This window comes from Rhinichthys klamathensis, unplaced genomic scaffold (genome assembly GCF_029890125.1).
Source record: "Rhinichthys klamathensis goyatoka isolate OS25496 unplaced genomic scaffold, OSU_Roscu_1.1 h1tg000005l_1, whole genome shotgun sequence".
Taxonomy (NCBI): domain Eukaryota; kingdom Metazoa; phylum Chordata; class Actinopteri; order Cypriniformes; family Leuciscidae; genus Rhinichthys; species Rhinichthys klamathensis.
In genome coordinates this window covers 5611466-5627023 of record NW_026606558.1, presented here as the reverse complement: position 1 = coordinate 5627023, position 15558 = coordinate 5611466, and the positions used below count along the sequence as shown (strand labels likewise).

The 15558-nt window shown below is 36.9% G+C and overlaps 1 protein-coding gene across 2 annotated transcripts in view; it reads right to left on the bottom strand.

The window, feature by feature from the left end:
• The window catches only part of nat10 (N-acetyltransferase 10), a 29104-nt gene extending 13879 nt beyond the window's left edge, over positions 1 to 15225 (bottom strand). For both annotated transcript variants that reach the window (XM_056256159.1, XM_056256160.1), the window contains exons 1-19: positions 15117 to 15225; positions 14830 to 14960; positions 14651 to 14742; positions 11951 to 12122; positions 9626 to 9748; positions 9472 to 9533; positions 8618 to 8732; positions 8427 to 8534; positions 8213 to 8346; positions 8009 to 8102; positions 5767 to 5865; positions 5409 to 5545; positions 5202 to 5326; positions 2794 to 2944; positions 2251 to 2347; positions 1489 to 1605; positions 1310 to 1411; positions 718 to 792; positions 469 to 585 (exon numbers count right to left, since the gene is read on the bottom strand). In XM_056256159.1, coding sequence (XP_056112134.1) covers positions 469 to 585; positions 718 to 792; positions 1310 to 1411; positions 1489 to 1605; positions 2251 to 2347; positions 2794 to 2944; positions 5202 to 5326; positions 5409 to 5545; positions 5767 to 5865; positions 8009 to 8102; positions 8213 to 8346; positions 8427 to 8534; positions 8618 to 8732; positions 9472 to 9533; positions 9626 to 9748; positions 11951 to 12122; positions 14651 to 14742; positions 14830 to 14943 — 2034 coding nt within the window. In that variant the 5' untranslated portion in view covers positions 14944 to 14960; positions 15117 to 15225. The remainder of the gene's footprint in view (positions 1 to 468; positions 586 to 717; positions 793 to 1309; positions 1412 to 1488; positions 1606 to 2250; positions 2348 to 2793; positions 2945 to 5201; positions 5327 to 5408; positions 5546 to 5766; positions 5866 to 8008; positions 8103 to 8212; positions 8347 to 8426; positions 8535 to 8617; positions 8733 to 9471; positions 9534 to 9625; positions 9749 to 11950; positions 12123 to 14650; positions 14743 to 14829; positions 14961 to 15116) is intronic.
• Positions 15226 to 15558: the final 333 nt, after the last annotated feature.

Sequence of the window (15558 nt, the reverse complement as noted above, 5' to 3'; positions counted from 1 at the left end):
TGGGCTGTCTGCAGAGACCACGTTTCTTTTCAATCCGCTTTCTATCTTTTGAACATTCTATATATCAAAGTGAATTTTCTTCAGTTTACACAAAAATAACTGTTTAACTTGAGCAGCAAATCAGCATATTAGCATGATTTCTGAAGGATCATGTGACACTGAAGACTGGAGTAATGATGCTGAAAATTCAGCTTTGCATCACAGAATTAAAATACAATTAAAATATATCCAAACAGAAAACTTTTTGCAACTTTTGAAAAGTGTCGTATTTTCTGAAATGGCTTCAAAATGTTTAATGTAAAAAAAAGTACAATAAAGAACAAATCTAGTCAAATATGATCAAGCGATTTTCTCTATATGAACACAAGGAAGAATTATTTTATTTAATATTTTCCCCCAACATGGACCAATATAACAATACAGCAAAGTCCACTAAAACATGAAGTGCCACACAGACTTTAGCATTACCTCACTGCTCAGAGATGTGATAGCGCTGGCCGGTGTCTGTTCTTGCTCATCCAACAGAGGAAACTGGCCCTCGTAATACTGTTCCAGCAGCTGCAGAGCACGGCTGCCGTAACCCATCTACAGACGGCACAGTGAACCACACATGGGTAATGGCACAACTGCTCAAACAAAGCCATAATCAAGCAACTTCTATATGTAAGCTGTTCAATGAACATAACAGAGTCTGAGGGGAAAAAGAAAGTAATTTACCCCCTGATAATCAGGGTTCACTGCAATACGGACAATCCTGCCTCCAGAGAGCCCTCCGAAATCAGGGTCTTGAAACTAAAAACACAAGAGCATCAGAATCATTCTCTGAAACATTTATTTGACAGTATGGCATAAATAATCTTTATACACTATTTTTCATAAGTTTGGGGTCAGTAAGATTTTTTAATGTTCAATGTTTTAAAAAAGAAGTCTCTTATGCTCACCAAGGCTGCATTTATTTGATCAAAATACTGAAGAATTTTTACAATTTAAATAATGTAATTTATTCCTGTGATCAAAGCTGCATTTTCAGCATCATTACAGTCTTCAGTGTCACATGATCCTTCAGAAATTACTTTTAATTATTATCAATGTTGGAAAAAAGTTGTGCTGCTTAATATTTATGTGGAAACCATGATACTTTTTTGCATTTATTTGAAACAGAAATCTTTTGTGACATAATAAATGTCTTTACTGTCCCTTTTGATCAATTCAATGCGTCCTTGGTGAATAAAAGTATTTAAAAAAAGACCTTAATTGCCCCAAACTGGTGAACTGTAGTGTAGCTTCATTTAAAATTGGGATTTGTTACCTGTTCCGAAACCGTCCAGGGAATGAGATCACCTGAAGCTTTCTTCCCTCTGGACAAACTGCTGAGGATGGATTGGCGTGAGATCTCTCCTTCCAGACACACCTGCAATTAGTTATTTCATTAACAACATAATTCAACTCAGATTTAGCCGTCCTGGAATGAAGTATCTGTGGCCGTACCTGCACAACTGCTAAGACCTCTGGGAGTGAACTCTGTGTGGGCGGGACAGGGGGCAGCAGGCAGAAGAGATGGTGAGCAGGAGCATCCGAAAGCAACTGAAGGTCATTGGGTGAATTCTGAGGCGGGAGAGATCGAGGTAAAATTGTTTTGCTGTTTAAAGTTTGTGACATTATGTAACGCTCTAATTCAGTGGTTCTCAACCAAGATGACGAAAAAAATATTAAAGGGATCATGACATAAAAATGTGCCTTCATATTTTGACATGTAAGGTCTTTGTACCATTAAAACATCCTGTAAGATTCATAGCTTAAAATATCCTGCTCATTTCCTATGCAATGACCTTAGCCAATCATAACAGTGGACATTTACTGACAAGCCTTAAAGGAGCAGCGCCTTAAAAACGGATCATTTCAGACAAATAATGTAAAATAAAAAGTGAACATAACGGAACATAATAAAATGATAAAATATCCATATTATGACCCCTTTAATAAATTGTTATTTATTCATTTATTAATATTAATAATATTTTTTTTTAAATAATATTTCATTCATTGTCAAATGCTTAAATAAAAAAAGAATCAAATTGTAAACTGAAATGTAATTCTTATATAATGTTATAATAATATCAACTATTAAATAATAATACAAAACTACAAAAAAATATCAGGGAGCCTTTAAAAATTGTGTAGTGACGATGAAAGGTTTTTCAGTCAAAAAGATTGAGAACCACTGTTCTAATAACCAAGATATTAATTTACCTTGTAATGTGATGCTACGTAAAGTGCCATAAGGCGCTGAAGGAAAGTCTCAGAAGCTTTGTGATAACAAAACAACGTGTCTCGATTCACATAATAACTGAAATATGGGGTTAAAGAAATCTAATGTCTAGAGAGAGGAGTAAATCTAAGGTAGATGAGAGATGTTTACCCAATGTTTTGTGTTATTTTGAAAAAATCAGGCATGTTTTTACACGTCTGGTGATGATGATAGTAAATAAAATCATGTGACAGACAGGCAGGCAGCCCACATAAGAGAACGATTAAAAATCGGACAAAAAGTCAAAAAGATATAACAGTCAAAACAATAAGATAAAGTCATAATTATGACAACAAATTTTGACTTTTCATGTCATAATGACTTACCTCATAATTTTGACTTGTTAATCTCTTAATTATTTTTACCAAAGCATGTTTTTTTTTTTCTTGTGTGGCAGTAATGGGTTACCATACTAGTATAATGTTAGCATGAACATAAAAATCCAGTGCTGAATGTAGAAGTCTCGTTTGACTTTTAGAGGATACAGGTCGCACGTCTGGGGTAAAGGGCAGCCGGAAATGATGCGTGGCACACTCAGACAGTCCAAGCACAGCAGTTCATTCAGCCATTTCTCCACATGATCCCCCTGGCCATAGCGGATAGACTCGTGGAGGGTCACCTCATGAAGGCTTCGTGCTGCAGAGCGCATTTAAACATTAAACACATCATCAGTCAGGGGGGAAAAAGTTATTCCTTTTTTCATGTTATGAATTCTTGTGGCAAGTGAAGAGATATGGAGTGCAACATTGGGTTTCAGAAGTAAAAACTCCATTCGTTTTCTCCATATGGAAATTAATTTTTAATGGTAACTTAAATAATCGGAGGTTGTTAATCGGTGATATTTGCTTCTGTTGAATCCATCAGAACACATTTTTTCAAATAATCATGTTAAACATTGTAATTCATAGTTGCTGTACAGATAATTCCACCAATCAGAGTCTCGACAAGCAAAACGCACCAAAAGAGCTCTTTACATTTACATTTAAAACTTACAAATGAGGAGAACAATAGAAGCACTTAAACCGACAAAAGGGAAACAATATTTATGTGCTGTGACAAGTCCCAGTTAGTCCAGCACACTACACATAGCAAAGTTTTTTTAATAAATAAATAAATAAAAAGATTAGCAATAGAATAGAAGTATTAATGGGTATTGACTAGGGCTGTCAGTTAAACGCGTTATTAACGGCGTTAACGCAAACCCATTTTAACGGCGTTATTTATCGCGCGATTAACGGTCTTTTTGGCCTAGCAAACTTTGTAGTTTTTTTCACATGCTTTTGCAACAGGACGCGGCGCTGCGCTATGAAACCCATTCATTTCAATGGCTTGCGCCGCACGAGGACGTTTTGTTGCTTCGTCGACCAAAGCGCAAGCGGATCAAGCTAGACCGGAAACAAAACAACAGGCACGCCGCACACACTTGTTTGGGCTCGCGAGCCGGCCAAATAGTAGGTTAACGTTACGTTTTGAGTGGATGAAGAGCGCGAGACGCCGAAATGGATGCCAATAAGATTCTGAATGGAAAGTTTACTTTTAAAAAGTTGCCAAAGGGTTCCATTGACGAGACCAAAGCGATCTGTGTGTTTTGTCGTTGTGAACTGAGCTATCGTCATCGCAGCACGTCCAGTCTGAAATACCACTTGATGAAGGCCAAACACACACACACACACACACACAGCTGATGCGAATTCTCCGCCCCCTCGTCAATATCAGAACCTCGTCAGGATTTCTTTCACCCTTTTATTGATGGACAGTGTTACATTGTGTGAGAGATTATTTGCTCTAAGTGAGAATGTTAGTGTGAAATTGAACACTGTATATGCCAATGTTGTTTTCAATAAAAAACATTTGCACAAAGCAAGCCGATCCACTTTTCCATGTTGATAAGAGCATTAAAATGAGAAAAAAATAATGGGACAAAAAGAAATCAAGAGACATTTAGAATAGATAAAAATGTGCGATTAATCGTGAGTTAACTACGACATTAAAGTCCCCGTGAACCGAAAGTTGCAAACGACTTTTCTCCAGTGTTGTGACGTATTTCCGAGAGAAACGGATTACTAAATGAGGCAAAATAGTGGGCGTGGCTTTTTTCCCAACTAGCACTTGATTGGATCTAGAAAAGTAGGTGTTTTCATTCAGCCTGTCTACTGTCAGTTGGAGGGGCGTGGTTACGGATGTTAAGCAGACACCCAAACCATCAAATGTCATCAGGGAAGGTCCTCCAATGCAGAGGGGAGGGGAAATTTCAGATTTTGATTAAAGATTACGAAGCCAAAACATTTTTTTGTGTGGATTGACTTGCATGGATGAATTGTTCACCACAAAACGATCAATTTAGGCAAACAAAGTAAGTATGGTCAATTTTGAATTCATGGGGACTTTAATGCGATTAATCGCGATTAAATATTTTAATCGTTTGACAGCACTAGTATTGACGCATTAATGAAACAGTCAAGCTCCGCCCACTTTAGCTCTTTTTAGCTCCCATTAAACACTGTGAATGACGTAATCAAGTCCTCCTACGCTCTCCAAATACTTAAATATTTGCGTGTATATATAAACAACATTTTTAAATGTAGTAGTTTTATATTTGGCTATGTTGTTCGCAATGCTTCATGGGATTGTAGTTATTTCCCTCAATAAAGCCTCAAAAAATATTTTGTACCTTTGTATTTTTGTCCGATTTTCTAATACTTTTTTGCTTCAAATTAAAGTTTGTCACGTTATGAATCACCTCGTATCTGGTTGGCTTGGTTCGTGGCTTTTTAAAATCCCTATAGGAGAAATGAATGGAAAAGGTGCTTCCAGAACACAACACCGCTGAAAAAGCGGGCAGGCACTGTTTCACTCCATTACATTTCAGAAGTAAAAGGACGTTAGCGGATACCTGCTGCCAGTCTGGCTGTGCTGGTGTTCCTGTTCTCAGCCGAGAGGTTCTGCTGGCTGTCTGCACTCTGCTGTCTCAACTGCTGAATCAGCTTCAGAGACAGAGAGCGACCCGTGCCCTCATATCTGCATGTGGACATGACCATTACTGCATTGATAATATACCATTGTAAAAAGATGAATATGTAGCAGCTCTTCGAATACAGACCCATTGATGGTAGATGCCATAAACACAAGGTACGGCCCCAGTAGCTTCTTCACTAAAGGCAGAGGGATAGCAGCAGCCTCGTCGATGACAAGCAGCTCGGCCTGGCCTAACTTCACCGCATCAGCAGGGTGAATGTACTGCACATCAAAACATCAAGGATTATTATTGTTGTGAATGACGCAAAATGCACCATATGAACCTGCTGTTTCTTAACTTCCAAATATTCTAAAAACACACTAAAAGGGGATAAATTCTTTCTAAGCAAAGTCAATACCTGAGACTCCACTGTTTAACGAATATTTGCAAGAAAAAAAAAGAAAATTATGGAAAAGAAATGCAGAGATGGAAGTCGGTATACCTGAATGGTCTGTCGATGTTCCTTGAAGATGTTCACACGAACCACAGCTTTGTTAAACTCTGGGTTCAAAGATTGGATGATTTCATAGTCCATATGTTCCTAAAATAAAATTAAAAATTTTAAAAATGGTTTGAAGTAGTTCCCTCAGATGTATAGCCTGGTTAAAACCAGAGCATTCTCAGTTGTAACTGAGTTATGGTCTGGCAAAGCGTCATAGACAAATCATTTCCAGAGGGGCGTCACCAAAGGACGTCGCGGATAGACCTAAACCCAATCAGAGCGATGAAGGAGATGACGTATGCAGAGCGGCGAAGAAACATCTCCGAGTGTTGTTCTTTGCTCGGTTTTTAACTAAAAGGAAACGTTCAAATCGCTTAAAACAGACGCGATAGCTGATTCGAACGAGTGATGTTCGACGGCGGCATCCATCTTTGTAATGTAGGCTACAAAATCTGCTTCAAAATCCCAGCGCTGTCGTCATCGTGTAAAGAAAAAAAAAAACAACGTTTCTGATTGGTGCCTCGATTTCGGCGGATTGGAAATGGGCTTGAATGAGCTCTTTGCCAGACTAACTTTCAGAGCAAATCTAAATTTGCCGGAAGTTGTCTTAAGGTTTTCCCAGGCTATCAGATGTATGCATAAATGTCTGATTTATATTCTCCTACTAGTAGATACATTGATTTAGAACATATTTACCTATAAGAATTTATTTAAAAAATTACACATTGTAGCAAATACTAAATAAATGATCAGGGTTTAAATCGTTTAACTGACCAGGGTTATTATAGTTAAACTATTTTTAAAAAATAATTGAAAAAATAAATAAATGTTAACAAATAAAATAAAATATATAATATAAAAATAAAATGTAAAAACCAAGGCAACATTTCTCTCAATTACATTTATTTTACTTCAACTAAAACTGAAATAAAAAATAAAAAATATATAGACATATTAAAAAAGTTACAAATAACAAAAAAAATTGCTAAAACTTTATCTAAATTAAGATGAAAACATAACATATATAAAAAAAAACATATCCACTGAATGGCTCTGTTCCTAAATTTGGCATGGACCCTCAGATCACGGTTCCAATGAAGCCTACCAAGTTTCGTTTCGATTCTATAATAGTTTCTTTATTGATCAAAGTTTTGCCGAGATAAAGCCTCTGAGGGTATTGAATGATCAGCATGATGAGAGGAATCATGTGTACTAAGGCCCCGGAGACCTTTTGCTACGTTTGCTCCCCCCGTCCACACTAAAACGGCAAAATTGGAGAAGTTTAGAAACGCTGCCGATCCGTTTTTCGTTTTGAATCTCCGGAGGGCGTTTTAGTGTAGACGGGTCAAGACGGAGGACTTTAGAAACGATAGTAGAGGCTCACGCTCGGTTCTATGATTGGGTGTCATCATTCATGGCGTATATCTTTGCTAGCAGCTGTTGTACAAGTAAATTCTGCATTTTACAACGCTATAACTGCCTACATGCGCCGGAGTCAAGCTATTATTCGAGCGATCTGTGACAATTCCCGTGTGCAGCGGCGGCGTTGACCGTACATGGAGCGTCGGTTTGGGGTTAACCCAGAGCATGGTGGGATAATTTTATCAATGAAGTTGTGTTTACACCGGCACGCGCATGCCCAGTGTTGGTGAATGGTCACGTGATCCGCGTTTTCAGTCGTTTTAATGTGGACGGAGAAGATCAATTCTAATACGCAGCTAAAACGCTGGTGTGGACGGAGGTCGTATTCATTTTAATTATCCGTTTCTAAACTAAAACGCAGTAGTGTGGATGGGGCCTAAGTTTCATTTTTCTAGATCAAAGGTTTCAAAAGATCTAACGGTTTTAAATGTGAATTTTTGAACTGGTGATGGCGCTATAGAGTTGTCCCATAGACCCTAAAGTTGGTCATTTTCCTACTTAGGGTTCATAGGGCTGCCACAGACTTCCATTCAGGAGGAATAATAGTAAAGAAAACCAACAATTCCAATAGGGGCTTCATTAATAAAAACTAAAATAGTATATTACCGATCCTAAAATACACGGAGTTCAACTTGTTACTCTGTTTATTAAAAAATTACAGTAGTGCTGCAAGGCACTGCAACAAAAATACCCATGTCTTGCCTCCGAATTGCATTACTGTAAATGTTTAATTAGTCTTATTTACAATAATACACTCTTTTAATACAGTCTGGGTCTGGCTGTGACTAGATCATATCTAATGATGTTGATTGATGATTACCTGATACTGGAGGGCATCAAAACCTTTAAATACGAACTCGAACAGCGTGTGCAGATTGTCTGGGCTGGGCGATGTGACAAAGATATTTGAATAGCTGAGAAGAGAACACAAAGTCAATTAGTTATTCATATGCAAAAAATCCAGTCAGGAGGCAAACATAACAAAACAAGAGCTCATTCATAATCATAACACTGTACTACATACCCAAATGCAACAGCTCCGGCCATAGCCAATCCCAGCGCAGCAGATTTACCTCGACCGCGGGCCGCAGTGAGAGCCACGGTGCTGCGCAAGGTCTTCTCTGAAATAGCCTCAATGAACTTCAGCACTGCTTTGGCCTGAAGACATAAACACAGGCTAAATAAACACTAGTTGAACAAATCAGCATTAATATTTTTAGGAGATCTTTTGATTTGACCTGGTCCATAGTTTTACAGCCGTCCACTAGAACGCCAACTGGCTGTGTGTCCTGTAAAGACTCCTTCAGGTCCTTCAGCTCTTGTTCCAGAGGAGAAAGTCCCTCATCCTGTTGGCAAAATCAAAAAGGTTATGGAATTCATATAAACTAATTAGCAAACAGAACACTATCTGGTTATGAACCAGGCGTACCTGTGTTTTTGGAGGGACAGGTTTGATGTTGTTAATGTGAGTGGAGACTGGCAGAATGTTGAGTTGGTCATCAATCACAACACATGTCTTACAGGAGGAAAGAGACAGGATGAATCTGGGGGAAAATATGACAAGCATCATTTCTGCAGTTCTTTCTTTCCCACAGGATAGTACAAGAACAGGTTATGTACTAGGGATACACCAATACCCCTTTTTCCAGAGTCTAATACCGATTCTTTCATTTTTGGTACATTCAGAGTACCGATACCTGTTTTTTTATTGCATTTGTAATTTTTTTTAAATATTGAAAACATAATATTTAAATGCATCGGGTCAGAGGTCACTCTTCCATCAGAAATAGACTTGCGTAAGGCCGTTACTGGAAGCCAGTGATTATAGTTTATATAGTTATTAATATGGATATTTGTATTACAAAAACGCATCGCTTCACCTCAGAAGGGCTTTATTAACCCCCCAAAGCCATACGGATGGATTTATGATGGATGATGGATAATGGATGGATGCGCTTTTTTGGGGCTTCAAAATCTAAGGTACCATTCACTCCCATTATAAAGCTTGGAAGAGCCAGGATATTTTTTAATAACTCAGATTGTGTTTGGCTGAAAAAGAAAGTCATATACACCTAGGATGACTTCAGGGTGAGTAAATTATGGGATAATTTTCATTTTGGGCTCCAGTTGTCCAACAAAATAAAAACTTGATGGCTGAATGTTTGAAAATTAAGAAATGAAGACATATTAAATATTAGTATTGTAATTATTAAAATACTACTAATATCTAAGTTAATATTCTATGAGTGTTTTGTAATTGAATCTCAGAATTCCAGGACTGACCTTTCATTAAACCTTCCAACAACATCCTGGTGAGCCTCTGTCCTGTATCGAGAATGAACATCCTGAAAGAAAACACACATTTTAAAAAAAAAGTATATTCCCACGCAGATGACCAGCTTCATATTGACACACGAGCACTTCAGAGGCCATCTACCATTGTCATTGTGTACAGCTGCTTCAGCGACTTCATAGTCCTCAGAAGAATGACCACAATGCCTCCGCCTTCTACAGTCTCAACTGTCCGAGCCAAGAGGTTGGGAGTGAGAGCTTCAAAGTCCTGGAACACAAAGTCAGAGGAACTTAACCTTAAACTGTATCATATTTAATGCATACATTTCTAAGACCTCTAAAAGATCAACATGATTAAAACTTTGCTGAAAAACCTCTTGTACACAATCTACTACATGCCTTCTGCTCTCTGATCATTTTTTTTTAGCAAAAAACATCCTCCTTAAAGTCGTGGTTCACGTCTTTTTGCTGTGTAATCTGATTTTTTTTGTTTTTAAGTAAAGTTAAGAATAACTTTTATATTGTAAGTATTCAAATGAACACTTACTGAACTAAAGTAACTTTTACTTGATTATCATTTTTTAGAAAAATCATGCTAAAATGTGAGTATCAAATATGATATATATTAGACATTATTGGACAATATAGGGTGTGTTCACACTTGTAGTTCTGTTCGATTGGTTCGTTTGGTCTGGACAAAAAAAAAACAAAAAAAAAAAAAACATTTAGTCCTGGTCCACTTAGCATTTTTAATACAGAATCTAAAGGCATAGGTATGTGTTCTCAAACTGACTGATCGTTTTTATTACGTATATTTCACGACGGAACTTACAAAACTATGCTGTACTCTGGGCTAAATGCGCTCGTTGTATGTGCGTAGCTACATATGATGGTATTATGACCAGCTGAGAACTCGTGAAGAGCTTATAAAATGTGTAAAGGAGTTAAAACAGCGTCAGGAATCCCTCCGTCACACACACAAACACAGATCTGCTGCGAGGAGACGTGATTCTGATGCCTGTACTGAACTGTGATGGACACCATCGCGACTTTCATGAGAAAAAACGATATGCTTGAGCATTCTGTGACATTGTGTTTTTGGTTGGTTTACATATCTTTGGTCGGTGTTGCATTCATATTTCATTCAAACCGCACCAGAGTTTGTTTGGAAGCGGACCAGCGGTCTCGGTGCACACCAGGGTTCAGACGGCAGCATTCACACTTATTCAAATACACCGCACTAACAGAACAATCACACCAGGGTTCGTTTTAATCCAACCAAACATGTCAAGTGTGAACACACCCATAGAGTGACGACTTATATTTATATGTTTTATATCCTCCTGAGACCCAGAAAAAAAAAGTTTTTTGAATTTAGTTTTTTTCCATGTCATCACACTGTTTAGAGCACAATAAACAAATGGTAAAAAAACATATATATAAAATAATATTTTATTCATACGTTATGCTATGTCCTCTGTAGTGGACGCCAGGACTAAGTTGTTTAAAAAATAAAATGACATGAAATTATATGTATAGGCAAAAACAATGGGATTTTTTTTTCAATCACCAATACATTTTGGGGTTTCAGGATTTTTTCAACCAAAATTTGTATAAAGATTATTCTCAACTATGTTATGAAAGAAATAATGGAATGAATTGATACACCATTTTACTTTTTGCAATATGTGGGTAAAATGGCCATAAGTTAATATTCCCATTCAATGCAATGTATCTATACACTGTATCTAATTTGCACATTAATGTGTTCTTGGAGCAACATTTAATGAAAAAATAAGGGTAATAATTGGAGGGTAATAAGGGTAATAATTTTTTTATTTGAAACCCCTTAACATTTTCCTGAGATGTTGTTTTATGAAATACAATTTGAAAAGTAGTCCAATTTAAATTATAATTACAATATATTATCATATTTCCATAAGAATGCTACATTTGATCACTAAATTAATGTCAGACATTTTTAAAGACCAATGAGAAGTTGTTTTCATGGTGAAACCTCCAAACATTTGGTATCACTGAAAAGTCCTGAATGTGCTCTTTACAGGACACCCAGGTTGTGTCATGTCAGAGAAATTCACTAAAATATAATGTCCACTACAGTGGACAAAAGTCTATTCTTGGGTCCCAGGAGGATATGCTTTTTGTTATTATGCTTAGATATTTTTTTTATTTTTTTTATGTTAACCATATAAATATCAGCATACTTTACTCACCGAGTATGATCTCCATATTCTCCTAGTCCTATATATACTATACTATATGACCCTTTAAAAGCCTGGTGTATCAAAAACGATACTAAACAAAAACATATACACAAAAAAAATGGTCTAACTGATCAAAAACAATTCCATTTCAAAAAATAATTTTGACTATTATTTCATAAGTAAGGCTTTACTGGGTTCCACAGTAATATGAAGGTCCTGTCTGAGATGTTTGCCACTGACATTACCTGTAGAACACACATGCCGTAAGTGTTTCCCAGGATCTTGTGAGTTTCGTTGTAGTAGCAGTAGCGGATGTTGGTTGCAGCAACGAAGAGCTCAAACGGATCATCCTCCTTTAGATTCAGTGTGCCTGTCTTGATCTTCTTCTGCAGCTGTCGCATCCTCTTCTTTCGATTGCTGTAAAGCCACAGATGCATTTCTATCAGTGATCCCAAGAGATTTCGAGAGTTCAAGAGATTTCCACGACGCATACGCGAGAACTGAGAAGAGGACGTTCTTCTTCTACTACTTCTTGTTCAGTTCTCGCGCATGCGTCCTGGAAATCTCTTGAACTCTCGTCTCAGGCCCACAAGGAAGAAAAGGAATAGTCGAATAAAGTCGTTATTTTTGTTTTGTTTTTCGCACAAAAAGTATTCTCGTCGCTTGATAAACTTATAGTTGAGCCACTGTAGGCACATGGAATATTTAAACATTTTCTTCAATGACTTTCTGGGCCGTCAAGTTTCACTCCCTTAGGAAGCCTATGGAGGAGTGATCCACCTCTCAGATTTAATCAAAAATATCTTAAAGGTGCCCTAGAATGTGAAATTGAATTTATGTCGGCATAGTTAAATAACAAGAGTTCAGTACATGGACATGACATACAGTGAGTCTCAAACACCATTGTTTTCTCCTTCTTAGTTAAATCTCGTTTTTTTAAAACACCCCTGAAAAACAGGCGAATCTCCACATATACCCGACTGTGACGCAACAGTCGGGATCATTAATATGTACGCCTCCAAATATTTGCATATGCCAGCCCTCAATGCCAGTCTGAACTGCGCAGCCAAAGCATGGCAGTTGCTCAGTGTGGATGTACACATGAACACAAAAGTATTTTTTAGTTCCTTCATCTGAGCCTCTGAAGAAACAATGGGTTAATTTTATTTTCTCTGGAAATTTCCAAACATTTCACCGACTGTTTCCTCAACTTGGGCCAATACAGAGCTGGCCTCGGATCGAGCTACCAAGCAACACTTTCTGATGTGTAATTGTTCAAGTTCAGACAGGTAATCTTTCTCTCAAAATCGTTCAATACTGTTTATGCATCAGTAAGTCAAGCCAGTGACTAAAATATCAGCTTCACATCGTTTCTTTTAGTAGGATGAAAATAATCGTATTTAAATTGTGAACAAATTATATACAGAAAGCGATCAAAGAACAATCTTTCCACACAGCGCGAGTTTATCTGGACACTTGCCAAACTCGTTATGAAATCAATGACGCACATTACTGCACAACGAAGCTCTTACTGTATTTACATCATCGTGTTTGCATTGGTGAAAGCTGAGAGAGAGCAGAAACTGCTTTGCAATGATAAGATCTTCATTCTCGCGATCAACACTGTCATCTGCTCAATGCTCAGTCATCACGGCAACATTTTATGTGATGGGAATAGATCTAAATACTTTAAAAACATCTCACGATTTGTTAATCTCGATAGCTGTTATAGTAAAAACGTATAATAGTAGTAGTAAAAGTATTCAAGAGAGTTTCACATGTAATGCGTAGCTATTTCACATGCAAGCATGTCAGCCAATCACAGCAGTGGCCGCGGTTACACTGAATCCCACAGCAGACACGCCCCTTCAAACAGAGTGTTCAAATCAGAGGCTAAAAGCAGGCTAGGAAAAATGCCATTTATTTCTAAATTATGATTATTTTTGATCTAGAAAACATACTAACATTATAAGGGCAACCCAGGAAACATTATAAAATAATAAAAAAAAACATTCTAGGGCACCTTTAATTTGTGTTCCGAAGATGAACGAAGGTCTTACGGGGTTGGAACAACATGAGGGTGAGTAATTAATGACTTAATTTGCATTTTTGGGTGAACTAACCCTTTAAAAAGAACAGCATTCATTCAAAAAAGAAATCGTATATAACAATATAAATCCTTACTATCACTTTTTATCAATTTAACACATCCTTCCTAAATAAAAGTATTTATTGCTTTTAAAAAAAAACAAAAAGGAAGAAATTACTGACCTTAAACTATTAAATGGTAGTATATATTGTTACAAAAGATTTCTATTGTAAATAAAAAATGTTGTATCACAAGAAATATATATTTATATACTTATATACAAAAAAAAGTATTACAGGAGGTTTAAAAAATATTAAAGCACGACAACGGTTTCCAACATTGATAACGAATCAGCATATTAGAATGATTTTTTAGGATCATGTGACACTGAAGAATGATGAAAATTCAGCTTTGCTTCACAGAAATAAATATCATTTTAAAGTATATTAAAATTCAAAACCATTATTTAAATTTCACAATATTAAATTTTTCCCTGTATTTGTGACCAAATAAATGCAGGCTTGATGAGCATAAGAGACTTCTTTCAAAAACATTTAAAATAGTAATGTTTCCAAACTTTTGACCGGTACTGTACAGAATGAAAGCTTTGATAATAAAACTAAGCATTTAAAAGACATTATTGGAAGTTATAGAGTGACAGCTGATATGTATATGCTACGCTGTTATAAAGATCGTATTGATTTACATCGCAAAATGCAAGCTATCAAAAGTTCATCTTTTAAGTACTATGCTATATCTATGTAATATGAATGCTATATAAATAAGACATTTTTCCTCAGTTTGGGCCTCTGAACACAACAATGAATGAGGTGTTTTGTTTTTTGAGTAATCATACCTGCTAAAGACCAGCTCCTTCTTGTAGCACCATAACACTGATGGCCGGGCTCTGACTGTGGCTTTAGACAGCATGTGGTGGAGAATGACAACCTGGATGCAGAGTGCACAAATGAGCGAGGCTCTGCAAACGTCTCACATTAGTAACTTACATTATCATCAAACACAGACATGCCTCACCTGATCTTTTCCACGATCACCAACTATAACGAACATCGACCGATGGTGTTGTGCGACGCCGTTTTCTATCTGGACGCGGATGCGATTGTCCACCTTCTTTCGAAAAGTTGCCATTGTTTCACAACTGCACCCTGTCACCACGAACACAATAAAATCAGTTTTACATGTTGAAACGAAGTAAACACTGTAACTGTTAGTTCGAGCAGAGAAATTCAACACACTTTACAACGCGCACGGACAAAACTATGCTCTAACAGTTATATGTTTATTCACATCATAGGGCATACCTTAAATGTTGTATCGATAAAGCAAAACAAAATGTTTAGATCCTAAATACACCTTTATGGAAATAAAACTACGCTTCATTTACAGTAGACTATCATGCTCGTATATTCACGTGGGGAAGCCTCGGCGGAAGGACCCTGGCTTGATGGACCCCAAAACAGACATATAGCTGTCCTTGTAAACGCCTGTTCAGAATGACAGAAAAGCGCGATTTGCATTTACTATTAAGGCTTGTTGACATTACCTAAAGAGATTGTCTAAACAGTCTATGCTTAAAACATAAACCGCTATATATTTTTCAAAAAGGTTGCTACATTATGCCGTCAAGCAGGTAATTTTGTATCATTGTGGTAGTTGTAGTCCCTCTGTAGAACTTTATACAGAAAATTTCTGGAAGTAATTTCTGTTTTCAGAAGTAATTTCTGGAGAAAAAAAAATACAATT